Source organism: Bombina bombina, chromosome 6, assembly GCF_027579735.1.
Source record: "Bombina bombina isolate aBomBom1 chromosome 6, aBomBom1.pri, whole genome shotgun sequence".
Classification (NCBI taxonomy): Eukaryota; Metazoa; Chordata; class Amphibia; order Anura; family Bombinatoridae; genus Bombina; species Bombina bombina.
The window spans coordinates 545,134,120-545,152,766 of record NC_069504.1 but is presented as its reverse complement, the minus strand read 5'-3'; the positions used below and the strand labels follow the sequence as shown (position 1 = coordinate 545,152,766).

The 18,647-nt window shown below is 40.8% G+C and overlaps 1 protein-coding gene across 2 annotated transcripts in view; it reads left to right on the top strand.

Moving 5' to 3' along the window:
- Window positions 1-18,647, top strand: part of LOC128663247 (tropomodulin-2) — a 343,309-nt gene that overhangs the window by 280,723 nt on the left and 43,939 nt on the right. For both annotated transcript variants that reach the window (XM_053717475.1, XM_053717474.1), the window contains 2 exons: window positions 11,520-11,650; window positions 13,192-13,299. In XM_053717475.1, the coding sequence (XP_053573450.1) occupies window positions 11,520-11,650; window positions 13,192-13,299 (239 nt within the window). The remainder of the gene's footprint in view (window positions 1-11,519; window positions 11,651-13,191; window positions 13,300-18,647) is intronic.

Below are 18,647 nucleotides of genomic sequence, written 5' to 3'. Positions count from 1 at the left end.
TTTCATCTAAATAAACTTTGGCAGAAAATACACTTACTAGATCTCATCTGGCTGTTTTGAAATGGCCACCCGACTCCTCCTTCTCTGACGTCTCCCAAAAGCTTGAGCTGAAGCACTAGTACAGGAACTTCTCGTCCCTGCTCGCTCCTTTCATTCAGCTCCTTTCATCAATCTCATGGCTGACTGATATGACAAAGATCCCACAATCTAATACTTTATAGAGGAGAGGGAGAAAGAGAGCTATATCTACAAGATGCTTCTTAATAAATTAAAAACTAATAAGTAATAATAATTGTAGACACTGTTGTATCACAAAACTAAGTGTATAGAGTTGCACACACTGCAGAGCTTTATAAAAACAATCTGACAGTTAATTTTCCCGATTGCTGCAGGCTTATGGATAGATCTATGGATACTCTACCACTGTGGGCTGCATATTTGTTACCGACTTGTTTGGAAGATATTTACTATAGTAATACGTATCATTATACAATAGGCTCACTTGATGGTATGCTGTATTGTATTATAATTATAAAGAGAAAATAAGTATTTTTATTAGTGCTGTTATGGTTAAAATACCCCTGCGTTTATTCATATTGTGTAGTCTGGTATACAAACGGCAAGTGGTCATTGTTAACCGTATTAACCCGCTTTTTTGTTAATTAGCAAGCATTTAATGTATACACAAATTAACATTGTGCATTATTTGGCAATTAACAAGAATGAGAAATACATATTTATCTTATTCCCCCTGCTCAAGCATTGGAACAAATTTGTTACGGGGTTAGGGTATAGGGAGGGGGTAGAGGAGCTCTGTCATCTTTATACCCGGGCATCAGTCAGAACAGAGTGACTGTCAGACCGGGTCACTGGGAGCCATGATGGTGCCAGTGCACAGCCTGGAGTCAACAAGCAGCGAACACCCCCCCAGAAAAAGACAGCGGGTCACACATCTCAGCCCAGAGGAGAAAGCGCGCTCAGGAGGTGCGGTTACAGTCTGAATATAATGTCACTTGGGAATTTGGCTAAGGGGGGTAGTGTGTGTGTATATATATATATATATATATCCAGCTTTCTACAATATACTGACGAGATGTCATTCCCTTTGACGTTATTCTGTGTCAGGTGGCCATTTCAAAACAGCCAGATGAGATCTAGTAAGTGTATTTTCTGCCAAAGTTTATTTAGATGAAAATTGGGCTAGAGTTTGATGTAAAGATTGTTAATTAACTAATCTAAATAAGTAACAGTAATTTTTGGGTTGACTGTCCCTTTAACTCTATCTAACCCTAACACCCCTAACTAAATTCTTATTAAATAAATCTAATTCATATTATAAACTAAAATATTCCTATTTAAATCTAAATACTTACCTAGGCCTAGATTTGGAGTTTTGTCGGTAACGACCCGCGTAGCTAACGCCGGCTTTTTTCTGGCCGCACCATAAAAATAACTCTGGTATTGAGAGTCCACATAAAGGCTGCGTTAGGCTCCAAAAAAGGAGCGTAGAGCATTTTTAACGCAGCTTCAACTCTCGATACCAGAGTTGCTTACGCAAGCGGCCAGCCTCAAAAACTTGCTTGTGCACGATTCTCCCATAGAAAACAATGGGGCTGTTTGAGCGGAAAAAAACCTTAACACCTGCAAAAAAGCCGCGTTCAGCTCCTAACGCAGCCCCATTGTTTGCTATGGGGAAACACTTCCTATGTCTGCACCTAACACCCTAACATGTACCCCGAGTCTAAACACCCCTAACCTTACACTTATTAACCTCTAATCTGCTGTCCCCGCTATCGCTGACCCCTGCATATTATTATTAACCCCTAATCTGCCGCTCCGTAAACCGCCGCTACTTACATTATCCCTATGTACCCCTAATCTGCTGCCCTAACATCGCCGACCCCTATATTATATTTATTAACCCCTAATCTGCCCCCCACAATGTCGCCTCCACCTGCCTACACTTATTAACCCCTAATCTGCCGAGCGGACCTGAGCGCTACTATAATAAAGTTATTAACCCCTAATCCGCCTCACTAACCCTATAATAAATAGTATTAACCCCTAATCTGCCCTCCCTAACATCGCCGACACCTAACTTTAATTATTAACCCCTAATCTGCCGATCGGAGCTCACCGCTATTCTAATAAATGTATTAACCCCTAAAGCTAAGTCTAACCCTAACACTAACACCCCCCTAAATTAAATATAATTTACATCTAACGAAATTAATTAACTCTTATTAAATAAATTATTCCTATTTAAAGCTAAATACTTACCTGTAAAATAAATCCTAATATAGCTACAATATAAATTATAATTACATTGTAGCTATTTTAGGATTAATATTTATTTTACAGGCAACTTTGTAATTATTTTAACCAGGTACAATAGCTATTAAATAGTTAAGAACTATTTAATAGTTACCTAGTTAAAATAATTACAAAATTACCGGTCAAATAAATCCTAACCTAAGTTACAATTAAACCTAACACTATACTATCATTAAATTAATTAAATAAAATACCTACAATTAAACCTAACACTACACTATCAATACATTAATTAAATACAATACCTACAAATAACTACAATGAAATAAACTAACTAAAGTACAAAAAATAAAAAAGACTAAGTTACAAAAAATAAAAAAATATCTGAAGTCTTCATCCAGGCGGCATCTTCTATCGACATCCATCTGGAACGGAGCGGCAGCATCCTGAAGACCTCCGACGCGGAACATCCATCCTGGCCGACGACTGAACGACGAATGACGGTTCCTTTAAATGACGTCATCAGCCAATCAGATTTAGCTCGCATTCTATTGGCTGATCGGAACAGCCAATAGAATGCGAGCTCAATCTGATTGGCTGATTGGATCAGCCAATCGGATTGAACTTGATTCTGATTGGCTGATTCCATCAGCCAATCAGAATATTCCTACCTTAATTCCGATTGGCTGATAGAATCCTATCAGCCAATCGGAATTCGAGGGACGCCATCTTGGATGACGTCATTTAAAGGAACCGTCATTCGTCGTTCAGTCGTCGGCCAGGATGGATGTTCCGCATCGGAGGTCTTCAGGATGCTGCCGCTCCGTTCCAGATGGATGTCGATAGAAGATGCCGCCTGGATGAAGACTTCAATCGGATGGAAGACCTCTTCTGCCCCGCTTGGATGAAGACTTCTACCGGATCATGGACATCTTCAGCCCCCCGCTTGGGCTTGGATCAGGACATCGGAGGAGTTCTTCAGGACCGATCGGTGAACCTGGTATGGTGAAGACAAGGTAGGAAGATCTTCAGGGGCTTAGTGTTAGGTTTATTTAAGGGGGGTTTGGGTTAGATTAGGGGTATGTGGGTGGTGGGTTGTAATGTTGGGGGGGGGCATTGTATGTTTTTTTTACAGGCAAAAGAGCTGAACTTCTTGGGGCATGCCCCGCAAAGGGCCCTGTTCAGGGCTGGTAAGGTAAAAGAGCTTTTAACTTTAGTAATTTAGAATAGGGTAGGGCATTTTTTATTTTGGGGGGCTTTGTTGTTTTATTAGGGGGCTTAGAGTAGGTGTAATTAGTTTAAAATTGTTGTAATATTTTTCTTATGTTTGTAGATTTTTTTTATTTTTTGTAACTTAGTTCTTTTTTATTTTTTGTACTTTATTTAGTTTATTTCATTGTAGTTATTTGTAGGTATTGTATTTAATTAATGTATTGATAGTGTAGTGTTAGGTTTAATTGTAGGTAATTGTAGGTATTTTATTTAATTAATTTAATGATAGTATAGTGTTAGGTTTAATTGTAACTTAGGTTAGGATTTATTTGACAGGTAATTTTGTAATTATTTTAACTAGGTAACTATTAAATAGTTCTTAACTATTTAATAGCTATTGTACCTGGTTAAAATAATTACAAAGTTGCCTGTAAAATAAATATTAATCCTAAAATAGCTACAATGTAATTATAATTTATATTGTAGCTATATTAAGATTTATTTTACAGGTAAGTATTTAGCTTTAAATAGGAATAATTTATTTAATAAGAGTTAATTAATTTTGTTAGATGTAAATTATATTTAACTTAGGGGGGTGTTAGTGTTAGGGTTAGACTTAGCTTTAGGAGTTAATAAATTTATTAGAATAGCGGTGAGCTCCGTTCGGCAGATTAGGGGTTAATAATTGAAGTTAGGTGTCGGCGATGTTAGGGAGGGCAGATTAGGGGTTAATACTATTTATTATAGGGTTAGTGAGGCGGATTAGGGGTTAATAACTTTATTATAGTAGCGCTCAGGTCCGCTCGGCAGATTAGGGGTTAATAAGTGTAGGCAGGTGGAGGCGACGTTGTGGGGGGCAGATTAGGGGTTAATAAATATAATATAGGGGTCGGCGGTGTTAGGGGCAGCAGATTAGGGGTACATAAGGATAACGTAGGTGGCGGCGCTTTGCGGTCGGCAGATTAGGGCTTAATAAGTGTAGGTAGCTGGCGGCGACGTTGTGGGGGGCAGGTTAGGGGTTACTAAATATAATATAGGGGTCGGCGGTGTTAGGGGCAGAAAATTAGGGGTACATAAGGATAACGTAGGTGGCGGTCGGCAGATTAGGGGTTAAAAAATGTAATCGAGTGGCGGCGATGTGGGGGGACCTCGGTTTAGGGGTACATAGGTAGTTTATGGGTACTTAGTGTACTTTAGAGCACAGTAGTTAAGAGCTTTATAAACCGGCGTTAGCCCAGAAAGCTCTTAACTACTGACTTTTTTCCTGCGGCTGGAGTTTTGTCGTTAGATGTCTAACGCTCACTTCAGACACGACTCTAAATACCGGAGTTAGAAAGATCCCATTGAAAAGATAGGATACGCAATTTACGTAAGGAGATCTGCGGTATGGAAAAGTCGCGGCTGAAAAGTGAGCGTTAGACCCTATTTTGAGTGACTCCAAATACCGGAGGTAGCCTAAAACCAGCGTTAGGAGCCTCTAACGCTGGTTTTCACGGCTAACGCCAAACTCCAAATCTAGGCCCTATAAAATAAACCCTAAGATAGCTACAATATAATTAATAATTACATTGTAGCTATGTTAGAGTTTATATTTATTTTACAGGTAAATTGTTAATTATTTTAACTAGGTATAATAGCTATTAAATAGTTATTAACTATTTAATAGCTACCTAGTTAAAATAATTACCCAATTACCTGTAAAATAAATCCTAACATAAGTTACAAATACACCTACACTATCAATAAATTAAATAAACTACAAATATCTCTCTAAAAATACAATTAAATAAACTAAACTAAATTACAAAAAAAAACAAACACTAAATTACAAAAAAAAAAAAAAGATTACAGCAATTTTAAGCTAATTACACCTATTCTAAGCCCCCTAATAAAATAATAAAGCCCCCCAAAATAAAAAATTCCCTACCCAATTCTAAATTATAAAATACCCAGCTCTGTACCAGCCCTTAAAAGGGCTTTTTGCGGGGTATTTACCCCAAGTTAACAGCTCTTTTGCCTGTAAAAAAAGAACACAACACCCCCCCCCAACATTACAACCCACCACCCACATACCCCTATTCTAAACCCACCCAAACCCCCCTTAAAAAAACCTAACACTACCCCCCTGAAGATGTCTTCACCCAACCGGGCCGAACTCCTCATCCGATCCGGGCGATGTCTTTATCCAAGCGGCAAAGAAGAAGTCTTCATCCCGGCGATGTCTTATCCAAGCGGCAGCAAAGTCTTCTTCCATCCGGCAGCATCTTCCATCAAGCGGCATCTTCAATCTTCTTTCTTCGCTCCTCCGACACGGAGCATCCATCCCGGCCGACGACTGAACGACGAATGAGGTACCTTTAAATGAAGTCATCCAAGATGGCGTCCGTCGAATTCCGATTGGCTGATAGGATTCTATCAGCCAATCGGAATTAAGGTAGAAAAATCTGATTGGCTGATTGAATCAGCCAATCAGATTCAAGTTCAATCCGATTGGCTGAACCATAATATGTTAAATTATTTTTAATTTTCGTAATTTAGTGTTTTTATTTTTTTGTTGTAATGTTAGTTTCTTTTTGTGTCAGCGATGTCGGGGGCGGTGGATTAGGGATATTTAGACTAGGGGTTTATGTTAGGGTGTTAGGTTTTTTTACATAACTTTCTTTTCTTCATAGACATCAATGGGGATTGTGTTATAGCCATCGCCATTCCGCGATCGCAGGTGTTAGTTTTTTTCTAACACTTTCTCTCCATTCATGTCTATGGGGAAATACGTGCAAGAGCACGTCAAGTCAGGCGTTGGCTTTTGTGGGGTATGGAGCTTATCGCACCATATCGCACAAAAGAAGGTTTTCTTCTTAAATGGAAAGAGTCCACAGCTGCATTCATTACTTTTGGGAAATAAGAACCCGGCCACCAGGAGGAGGCAAAGACACCCCAGTCAAAGGCTTAAATACTCCTCCCACTCCCCTCATCCCCCAGTCATTCTTTGCCTTTCGTCCCAGGAGGTTGGCAGCGAAGTGTCAGAATTTTAAATTTTAGTTTTTTGTCTCTTATGGAGGGTAGTACTCTTTGGCATGGGACAAGAGTTTTAAGTAGTCCTGTCAGTCTCTCAGTGAGGGCTTAGATGAAAGTTAGAGTCCGGAGATACAGGGAGAGTCTTTCTGCAAAACCATCCAGACTCCTCAAGCAATCAACGTTGTCAAACTTCGCTCCACTGCCTGCTTTCTTCTCTCAAGGCCATGGCGGAGGCGATGCTACTATCCGTCACACTTGAAAGGCTGTGTTCCTGTTCCACGGCGTAGATTCCGGTAAGATCATTTAATTTTACTTTATTTCTCAATGTACTGTAATGTGAATGTTTTCCCGAGAGGCTACCAACTTGCGGGTCTAATATCACAAGGGTCTCAGTGAGTCTCTTTTAGTATCTTGGAATCGAGGGTTAATATCTCCTGAGGGGGGTTATTGAACAGGGGGGTATAATCATGTTTTGTTATGAGATTCAACCTGCTTTTGTGTGATGTTTATGGGCTTGTGGTTGGAACATTGAGGCCTTTGGAAGTGACGCAGCCTTTTGGTTTTTCCGCTGTGTCACTCTATCTGACATCTGATATCATCAGAACCTAGTGTTTTCCTCCCCCATGCGGTGGAGGGTTGGAGGGCTTAGCGCCCCATTGCCGCAATTTGAGCGGTTTGGCCTTCGGTTTTAGGGCTTTGGATTGCCCTTGTGGGCTTGATCCAACAGCTTGTATCAGAATAGGCTGTCTAGCAGGTGGAGGGTTTTTAGTTTGAAACCAGTTGCTGCTCCTGGCACCTTGCAGGTGTGCGCATACGCTATTTATAGTGTATCTTGATACAGCTCTTATTCTTGACGTGTACTGTCTGTCTGAGTGACCTTTGGGTCTCCTTCCATTGTTTTTCGTGTGGATCTCCTTTTAGGGATCTGTATTTCTGGGTGATGATTGATCCCTGTGGGGTCTTTGCTTAGCTTGGGGTTTCCCGAAGCATGGAAGGCTTAGCTCCTTTCTCTTCCCTGTGTCCTCTGCTGGTGTGGAGGTGATGGGGAGTCTAGCCCTGCTAGAAGGGTTTTTTGACCTCAAGGTATCTCTTATGTTGTCCTTAGGCCTTGAGATGTCCCTTCATAAGACTTCTTGCCTTGCTCCTTGGAGCGTTGGACTTTAGCTAGGGTTGGTTCCTTCCTTGGGTCGGGGCTTTCAAGTTCTTCTCGATATCCGGATTCTCTGGATATGCATTCATATCCCTTGTGTCTGGCTTTTTGGCCAGTTGGGGTGTTTAGTTCTAGGGTAAGGTTGCCTGAACTATTAGGTGCCTGGACCTGTTTGTCTTCCTGAAACTTCCAGTTGCTGAGGCTACGCTTGGCTTTTTTCCTGACCCAGTCTTGGGTTGCTTTGGAATCTCAGATCTCAGGGCTGGTCGGGGTGTTCCACGGTAGTGGGAACTTGGGCTATGTCCTTGCTCCATCTATCTGACCTGGTCATGGTGGCCAGGTTTTCGGAGTATTTCTTACTCTTTGCAACAGAGCAGCCCAGGTGCTCTAGGGTTAGCTTTGTGACTTGCGACTCAAGAGTTGTTGGTTCATTCCCAGCTGCTGGTGCTGGAGTCCCAATTTCTGGTGCGCCTTACGGTTGCATTCCCTTGGTCAGCTTGCCAGTGTAACCAGTGGATTTCCTGCTCTGCAGGTGAATGGGTTGGCATTGCCTCTGCTTGGCAAGCTACTTCAGGGGGTCCTTTTCTAGGACTTTCGTGTTGGGGATTTATCTTCCCATTAGCCGTTGGCTTCAGGACTTGTGGACAGTTATTGCCCTTCCGGCCTCATACCTTTTCTTTAGGGGATATTCTCCTCCCTATGGAGATGAAGTCCTTTCTTGGGGCTTCTCCTGGATGGAAGGTAGACAGGTGGGATTGGTTCCCCTGGGGTCTTGTTGGCTCCAATCAGACTTGTTGGGCCTTTATTTAAATAGATCCTTAAGTCTATGGCCTTGTCTTCTGTTTTCAGAGTTGGGTTGTACTTGTACTAGGATATAGAATTTCCTGTCAATTTCAGAAGAGGGTCTACTCTTCCTTCGGGTTCTGAGAGTATACACTCCTTCTCGGGGGGCTTCGATTGAGGTTTTGTGTTCCCCTTTTTAGCGACCTGTATAGGTTTGGCGGCTTTGGTTGCCTGGAGCGTGCCCTCTGTCTGGGGGTGGCTTTTGCTGTCTGTTCCTTGCTTGACTGCTTCTTCTTCCTCGCAAGTTCCCTCTGTGTTGTCCTTATATGGACTCTGTGTTCTCCAACCTGGGGTTTTTCTCCTGGGTTTTTTACACATTTTTCATGGTTGAATACTTTGGTATTCTATGTTCAGACGCTGGGAGGACTTTGCCTCTTCAATTGCATTCAGTGCTTGCAGGATGTTGGAGAGAAGTCGCTTGGAATAGGCGTGGCCTCCTTTTTATGTTTGGACCCATTTGGGTCTCTGTGAGTTGGGCTCACTCTTGGAGGTGTTCTTTTTTGTATTAGGGGACCTTTTTCGGTTTCCTCGGTTCTCCTTTGCCTTGTCCCCTTTGGGGTTTCGGCTGGTGTCCCCTTCATTAGTGGGGGGTGAGTGGTGGGGGACCATCTGCTGGGCAACGGTGTCTCCTGGAGGACTGTTGGCTCAGTCGAGTCTGTTTTGCGGTCTCTAGTTTGGCTTCTGGACTAGCTGCGAGTCAGTGTCCTTGGGGCTTTTCCTTTAAAAATGTTATTGGCTTCGGACGAAGCAGGGTTTTTTATTGGGTAGAGGTTCAGGCCTGGTGCCCTCAGTATAGGCCGCCTATTGTACCCTCCCGTCTTGGCATTCAGTGTCCACTATAGCTTGGGTATTCTTTTCCCAAAAGTAATGAATGCAGCTGTGGACTCTTTCCATTTAAAAGAGAAAAACATAAATTATGCTTACCTGATAATTTCCTTTTCCTCTGATGGAAAGAGTCCACAGCTCCCAACCCGTAATTTTATGTGGGGCGTCCTTATTATTCTTCTAGCACTTTTCACCCTGATATTTCTTCTACTGTTCCTTGTTCCTCGGTAGAATGTCTGGGGGATGAGGGGAGTGGCAGGAGTATTAAAGCCTTTGGCTGGGGTGTCTTTGCCTACTCCTGGTGGCCAGGTTCTTATTTCACAAAAATAATGAATGCAGCTGTGGACTCTTTCCATCAGAAGAAAAGGAAATTGTCAGGTAAGCATAATTCATGTTTTTTCAGTAACTTATAATGGCAGCGCTATGGAGAATGCGATACCGCTCATTTTTTTGCGTTATTTATGCACCCGGTTTAGCGCACAACTTGTAATCTTGGTCAATAGATCAATGTTAGTTATGCAAAAATGGGGATTAGGTTTGTTAGTTATGCAAAAATGGGGATTAGGTTGTAAAGGTGTTATATGTCCCTTTAATTAAATAATAGAAAGCAGTTCCCAAACACAGGTATAGAAACAAACTGGAAACTCCAGCTAATTGCAAATGAATCTGTAATAGTGTAATGGAACTATAGCACCATGTTGAGGAACTGAATTGCTAGAAATACCTCCAGTCTGCTTGATATGGTATATCTCTCTGTGTGCCAGACTACTCTAAATTTGGTTTGTCTATTGATGAACAGTCTTAGCCTTGGGGGTTGATTTATGATTCTGCTTCCGACCCACTCCGCTTCAGGTCCCCCTAAAGCGGAAGATAAGAAGCAGCGGTCGTAAGGCTGCTGCTCCTTAACTTGTCCGCCACCTCTAAGGCAGCGGATAGCAATCATCCCGATTAGATACGATCAGGATGATTGACAGCCCCTGCTAGCGGCCGATGTGCAGGGGGCGGCATTGCACAAGCATTTCACTAGAAATGCTTGTGAAATGATAAAAGCCAACAGCGTATGCTGACTGCATTTATCTACAGCGGATCATGTCCACCCACACAATGGTAAATCGGCCCCTATGAGCATGTTTGATACACTTAAAGGGCCATTCCAAACAAAATTGGAATACACATGAATGCATTTCAGTTTTCAATTGAAGCATTTTTGTAATATACACGTATTAGCAAAAATGCTTCTAATAAAAGCTATAGCTGTTTCAAAAGTGTATTTAGGTATGCACCGTGCACCAGCATTTTATACACAGCACTTGCTCAGAGAGCTTGTACCATGTGATAATGACTCAATATGTTAATTGCTGACATGATACAAGCCCCACTGGTGCTCTGAGCAGCTGCAGCATACAGTGATAACTTTTACTAGAAGCATTTTTGCCAATACATGTATATTGCAAACATGCTTCTATTCAAAGTTGTGATTGATCTGTATGCATTTCAATTTTGACCATAATGTCCCTTTAAGGGTCCAGACTGCTGTGCTATTGTGAACATTGAATAGTTTTATATCATGCGCCCTACATTGGGAAGTATATGTAGGGAGGCGGACATTGATTACTTATTAACCTAGATATTTGCTGGCCAGCATAATGTGTAAGGAATTTCAGTTTTAACCCTTTTCTGTACTGTGCTTGAGAACTGGTTCCTATTATTTTGTTAATACAACTTTGACATTGACTACAGCCTTGTGTGGCATAATCCAGAATTAAATGATATTGCACTGTGCTATGAGGATGGCCATATAATACTGTTTCAAATATGGAACCCTTATACCCCAAGACTACACCTTTCTTTTTCTTTTTTATTAGAAGTATTTAACCCAATTCATAGTTCAGACAAATAAATAACTGAGTAGCTGAAGAAAATATTTTGTTGTGCTGTTATAGTTGCTATAAAAATTATCCCTCTCAAAGTGCAAAGCAGAAACCCACCATTTCATATCATGTACCTAAGGTTGTTGAACTGAATTTTAAAAGCATATTAAAATTATTTTAATTTCCAATTAGTTATCAAGCAAGTTTAAAAATTGCTTTAGTCTAATGGAATGTTATGGCTTAATTTAATATATTGATATGAATGGTTTAAGATGCCAAGTATCCTAACATATAATGCATTTAATAACACAGTTTTTATCAACATGTAGATGTTGTCAAAGCAGAAAAGGTAAAACCTGTATTTGAAGAACCTCCGAATCCTACAAACGTAGAAGAGAGTTTGCAACGGATAAAAGCCAATGACCCATTCCTCCTAGATGTCAACTTAAACAATATCAAGGTAATGCTTTGGAAGATGTGGTGCCAGTTTGCCAATGTGTGCTACCATTAGTAGTGTATTCCTGAAATTTCTCTTCTAGAAAATCTCCTGAAATGTGACTGAATTTGATAATAATTCTTGTGACAACAACAGAGTGTTATAATTTCACTTAATGTACTCGTTTCCTCTTTTGCTAAAAAGTAGTGGTTGGTAAATATATTTTGTATATATATTTGTTTTGCATTAAACTATTGTGCATTGTTTATTTGCACTAAAAGTGTGTTAATGTTGGCTTTTTCTACAGCATTGTTTCTCAATTTTAGTCCTAAGGGCACACAAACAGGCGGGATTTTCAAGATATTTCACTAGAGCAAAGATGAAATAATCAGTAACCATGATAATTAACCTGCTCTCGCCCAAGGTTATCTGGCCTGTTAGTGTACCCTGAGGACTGGAATTGAAAAACACTGCCTCTTTCCTAAGACATGGAGAGTCCACAACGTCATTCCAATTACTAGTGGGATATTCACTCCTGGCCAGCAGGAGGAGGCAAAGAGCACCCCAGTAAAGCTGTTAAGTGTCACTTTCTTTACCCATAACCCCAGTCATTCAGCCGAAGGGAAATGAAAAAGAAGATAACACAAAGGTGTAGAGGTGCCTGAGGTTTAGTAAAAAAATACTGTCTAATCTTAAGGGTGGGGTGGTGAACTCTCCATGTCCGGAAAGAAAGAAATTTATCAGGTAACCATACCTTTTATTTTCTTTCTTAAGACATGGAGAGTCCATGACGTAATTCCAATTACTAGTGGGAACCAATACCCAAGCTAGAGGACAGGGAATGAACAGGGAGGGAGAACAAGACAGGGAACCTAAACAGAAGGCACCACCACTTGAAGGACCTTTCTCCCAAAAGAGGCCTCAGCCGAGGCAAAAGTATCAAATTTGGAAAAAGTATGCAAAGAGGACCATGTTAATGCCTTGCAAATCTGTTCCACAGAAGCTTCATTTTTGAAAGCTCAAGAATAGGAGACAGCCCTAGTGGAATGAGCTGTAATTCTCTCAGCAGCAGTCTCATAAGCAAAATGAATCATACTTCTCAATAATGACTGGGGGTTATGGGTAAGGGAAGTGACACTTAACAGCTTTGCTGGGGAGCTCTTTGCCTCCTCCTGCTGGCCAGGAGTGAATATCCCACGTGGAATCTCCATGTCCGGAAAGAAAGACATTTATCAGGTAAGCATACATTTTATTTTTGTGCTGATTTTACTGTGCAATAATAATCAAGGGAGAAAGACTTTCTCATATATCCTCCCCAGTCTTCCAAGGTAATGAGCTTATTTTTGGTGATCCTCCATGATCAGAAAGAGGGCAGAAAGGTTGATGAATGTAGACTCTGATGCAGGGGGCTGTTGAATGTAATCAGCAATACCGCACTGCAGTGTGTGGGTTGTCTTAATAATTGTGGGTAAAAGCATACTAAAATATATGTGTGAAATACTTGATAGTTAAAATATGGGTCGCAAATTATTATGTTTTCTAACGTGGTCATCTTTCTACTTTAGAATATCCCAATACCAACACTCAAGGAGTTTGCAAAGGCTTTAGAAACAAACACCCATTTGAAGACATTCAGCCTCGCAGCTACTCGTAGCAATGATCCAATTGCCATTGTAAGTAAGCAGAGTTATAAAGTTCAATAGTTCATGTTAAACATACCAGCATATACTGTATGGTGCACAAGCAAAAGCCTCTGCTTCTACATGCTCAGAAAATTGAATGAACTAGACAATTTGTATCCACTGTCACATTATTTTAATATGTGAATGTCAACTGCTTTCATATAAGACATTAGTGTGCAAGGAATTACTAATTAGACAACATTATTGAATTAATCTTTTTTTTTTGTCAGACATTAAGGAAGGTGCTTAAAGGGATATAAAAAAGTCTGTTGCATTTTTGTAATAAAAAAGCATAAAAGCACTAAGCAGTGGCTTATACTTAATAGACATCATTGTAATATGTATGAGTCATCATTTTAAAATGATTTTACTTTTTATTTCTTTTTTTTAATCTTCATTTGTGCAGTGTCCATTACTTCCTGTCACAGCCCTACAAGGAGGCTGGAGTCTCTACAGGAAGCTTATCTAGCTTGATGTCATAACACTTCTAGAGTAACATGAGCTGGTTTACTATTAAGTGAATACTAGATAAACAGGGAGTCAGATTTGTCTATGCTCAGAAGTGGCAGAATGCAACATAAATTGCCAACATGTCAGCTCTGTTATTTCCAGGGGCAGTGGCTACACTAAGAATTTCTAAGTGCTAATTTTGCAAGAAAACAAGTAAGTTGTTTGCTGTTTTTTACTCAATCTGTTTATTTTATGTTTACTTTGATTTACCATTTGTTTTTACTAAAAGAGCACTATTTAGTATTGCATTTGAATAATTTGTGATGACCTGTATGCAGAAGAAGGCGGATGCTTTCACCATTTTTTTTTTTTCGGAGCCGTATTTCTTCTTGTGAAAGTGCAACACACTAAGATCTGAATTTGCACAAATCGTAGTGTGTTGCACGTTCACAAGAAGAAATCTGGCTCTGAATAGGGCCGAATGCCGAAAGCGGATGCCATCTTCCACATTCAGATTATCACAGATAATCTGAATGCACATGCCTACTGTTTAATATCTCTTTAAGAGGTTAGGTGCAGCATTTTTCCATGGACAATAAAACTTAGTTGAACTGCACATTTATATGAGTAGCATTCAATTTAAGAAGAGAGGCAGGGAAGCTTATACCTTTTAGCCAAAAGGAGATATTTTTTCACATACGTTTTGACATTTGGAAATAGAATTCACATTAAATTATTATTTTTTAATTTTTTAAATAAGCATTATAATTGACACCTGTTAGAATCTGGCATTATTTGTTCCTATTATTTTTCGCTAATACCAGTTGTCTGCATAAAACATAAGTGCATGTGCTCACTCAGATGCTTATTCAGTCACTGGTTGCTTTTGCTGCAAACTATTTTGGCTATTTCATAAAAACACAAATGCATCACATGCATATGCAACTTCATAATCTATATATGTTAAACCAGTAATATAAATAAGCACATGTTAACAAATTAATTTAGTTTACACAGACTCAGACATTTGTGATACATAGGTTCATATTAAACTATGTCTACCAGTTATTTAATTGACATTATAATAAAAAATAATTGTAAAATGATGATGGTCCACAGTCCTCCATAGCATATGAGATATATGTCCCACCACTTGGAGGAGGTCAAGAACCCATAAAGAAGCTTTTAAACCCTCCCACCTCCCATGTCTCTCTTAGTTTTGTTCTTGTTCTCAAAGGAGATGGTTGAGAATAGAGGTTCCAGCTACTTGCTTATGGATTACAAATTAGGAGCTCAGACCTATGTGAGACCCAGAGTCCCTGGTGAGTATCATTTACAAAGAAGATAGAAAAGACCCTTTACAGCAGCTGAATACAGGGACGCAGGAATAGCATGTTATGTGCACAGCATTTCCCTAACGGGACTTCAGCCATAACTATACCCTCAGGCATCGCAGGGACTCGTCCTAGCCTCACCTTGAGAGCCTCCGGTATTTCCTACAGCAATCCTCTGCAGTACTCGGTACCTGCACTGGATGGGGTCTCTACTGGATACTGCTGCAGCTGCATTGACATTGACATGTCTGGTAAGCCAGTGGATGGGTGCTGCATAAGGCAAGTGACTTTACACAACACAGACACAGCCCAGAGGCTATTTGTAGTACTCTGACACAGGTACAGCATAGCCAGAGGACTTAACCTGCTCAATTGTTTATTCCATATCATGTCCCTAACGGTTTTACTATCATGGGGAACACTATTAGGGAAGCCTCTGACCCTTTTCAGCCCTCTAGCAGCTGCAGGGTAATTTTTTGGGCACTTTTTAAAAATAGGTGTAAGGCCCTTTAAGAGAACTGTCAAACGCTTAGTGCATAATGCGGTTTGATAGTGTATGCTCCTGTTAGGCTGGGGAACATGCTTTTTTATCTTTATAGGGTTATTAAGCTTGGTGCACTATATTTCTCTTGTAAGGTGTATCCAGTCCACGGGTTCATCCATTACTTGTGGGATATTCTCCTTCCCAACAGGAAGACACCCACAGCAGAGCTGTCTATATAGCTCCTCCCCTAACCCCCACCTCCAGTCATTCTCTTGCAACTCTCGACAAGATAGGAAGTATCAAGAGATATGTGGTGACTTAGTGTAGTTTTACCTTCAATCAAGAGTTTGTTATTTTTAAACGGTACCGGCGTTGTACTGTTTTTCTCTCAGGCAGAAATTAGAAGAAGAATTCTGCCTGGAGGTTGATTATCTTAGCGGTTTGTAACTAAGGTCCATTGCTGTTCTCACACATAACTGAAGAGTATGGGAAAACTTCAGTTGGGGGAACGGTCTGCAGATTACCTGCTTTGAGGTATGTTCAAGTATTTTTATTTCTAGAGAGATGAATAAAAGTTCTAGAAAATGCTGACAGAGCCTTGTGTATTTGAGGTAAGCTAGATGCAGTGATTTAACAACGACTGGGATCATGCTTACAAAACAGGGTAATACTCATATTACTTAGTGACAAAACGTTTTCATGTTTCACAAATAGGACGTTTTTTCTCTGAGGGAGATAAGTCTTTTCTTGGGGCCTAGTTTCCACACGGCTAGTTAAATACTCCTAGGAGTATTTTCTTAAGGCCCCTCTGACATCCAGTACATGGTGTGAGGGGCCTATTTTCGCGCTCTAGATGCGCAGTTTCCTTCAGACTGAGACAAACAGCTTCCCTAGAGGAGTCCTCTGGCATCTGAGGACCATTATAGAGGGTTTATTTCTTCCCTAAATCGTATTTGAGGGCAGGTAGGAGCCTCAGCAGAACTGTGGCAAGGTGCTTAACTGTCTTTTACCGGTGGTTGACGTTTTTTAAATCCGGTTTGGGGTCTAAGGGGTTAATCATCAATTTGCAAGTGGGTGCAATGTTGCTTTAGTCCCTTACACACACTGTAAAAATTTCGAAGACTTTACTATATTTTTACACTGTTTTGCAGTTTAAGTGCTAGTTTTTTTCTCTTAAAGGCACAGTAACGTTTTTGTTTAATTGCTGTTTCACATTTATTAAAATGTTTTCCAAGCTTGCTTGTCTCATTACTAGTCTGTTAAACATGTCTGACATAGAGGAAACTCCTTGTTCAATATGTTTGGAAGCCATTGTGGAACCCCCTCTTAGAATGTGTACCAAATGTACTGAAATTTCTATAAACTATAAAGACCATATTATGGCGCTTAAAGATTTATCTCCAGAGGATTCTCTGACTGAAAAAAGGGAGATTATGACATCTAGCTCTCCCCATGTGTCAGAACCTATAACTCCCGCTCAAGTGACGCCAAGTACATCTAGCACGTCTAATTCTTTTACCTTACAGGACATGGCGGCAGTTCTGAATGCTACCCTCTCAGAGGTATTGTCCAAACTGCCAGGATTACAAGGAAAGCGAGACAGCTCTGGGGCTAGAACAAATACAGAGCTTTCTGACGCTTTAATACCTGTGTCCGATATACCCTCACAATACTCAGAAGCCGAGGCAGGAGAGCTTCTATCTGTGGGTGACATTTCAGATTCAGGGAAGGCCTTGCTTCAGTCTGATTCTGAAATGACAGCGTTTAAATTTAAGCTTGAACACCTCCGCTTATTGCTTAGGGAGGTTTTAGCGACTCTGGATGACTGTGAACCCATTGTAGTTCCAGAGAAATTGTGTAAGATGGACAAATACTTTGCAGTGCCTGTTTACACTGTTTTTCCAGTCCCTAGGAGGTTTTCGGAAATTATTACTAAGGAATGGGATAGACCAGGTGTGCCGTTCTCTCCCCCTCCTGCTTTTAAAAAGATGTTTCCCATAGATGCCGCCATACGGGACTCATGGCTAAGCGTACAACTATCCCCGTCGAGGACAGTTGTGCTTTCCTAGATCCTATGGATAAAAAATTTGAGGGTCTCCTTAAGAAAATTTTTATACATCAAGGTTTTATTCTCCAGCCTCTTGCATGCATTGCCCCAGTTACTGCTGCAGCGGCTTTTTGGTTCGAGTCTCTTGAGGAGGCTCTACAGGTGGAGACCCCGTTAGATGATATTTTAGACAGGATTAAAGCTCTTAAGTTAGCTAATTCCTTTATCTCTGACGCTGTTTTTCATTTAACCAAGCTAACGGCTAAGAATTCAGGTTTTGCCATTCTGGCGCGTAGGGCGCTATGGCTTAAGTCCTGGTCAGCAGACGTTACTTCAAAGTCTAAGCTTCTTAACATCCCCTTCAAGGGACAGACCCTATTCGGGCCTGGTCTGAAGGAGATCATTTCTGATATTACTGGAGGAATAGGTCACGCCCTTCCTCAGGATAGGTCCAATAAGTTAAGGACCAACACGTTTTTCTCTGAAATTAGAGAAGAGAGGAGCGCAGACTCAAATGCAGAGTAATAACAGTTTTAATATAACACACACGACAAATGGCCACTCACAAGATAAAAGTTAAAATTCAGCATATGTGCAACAATAACACAAAGGACTTATCGTCTCATGTCAGCCTCCTTCTGTATTCCAAATAATTTTCGTTCCTTTCGAAACTTCAAGGGTGGCGCAGCTTCAGCTTCCTCTAATGCAAAACAAGAGGGAAATTTCGCCCAGTCCAAACCAGTCTGGAGACCTAACCAGGCTTGGAACAAGGGGAAGCAGGCCAAAAAACCTGTTGCTGCCTCTAAGACAGCATGAAGGAGTAGCCCCCGATCTGGGTCCGGATCTAGTAGGGGGCAGACTTTCTCTCTTCACTCATGCTTGGGCAAGAGACGTCCAGGATCCATGGGCACTAGAGATAGTTTCCCAGGGATATCTTCTGGAATTCAAAGGTTCATCTCCAAAGGGGAGATTTCACCTCTCACAACTATCTGCAAACCAGATAAAGAGAGAGGCATTCTTACGT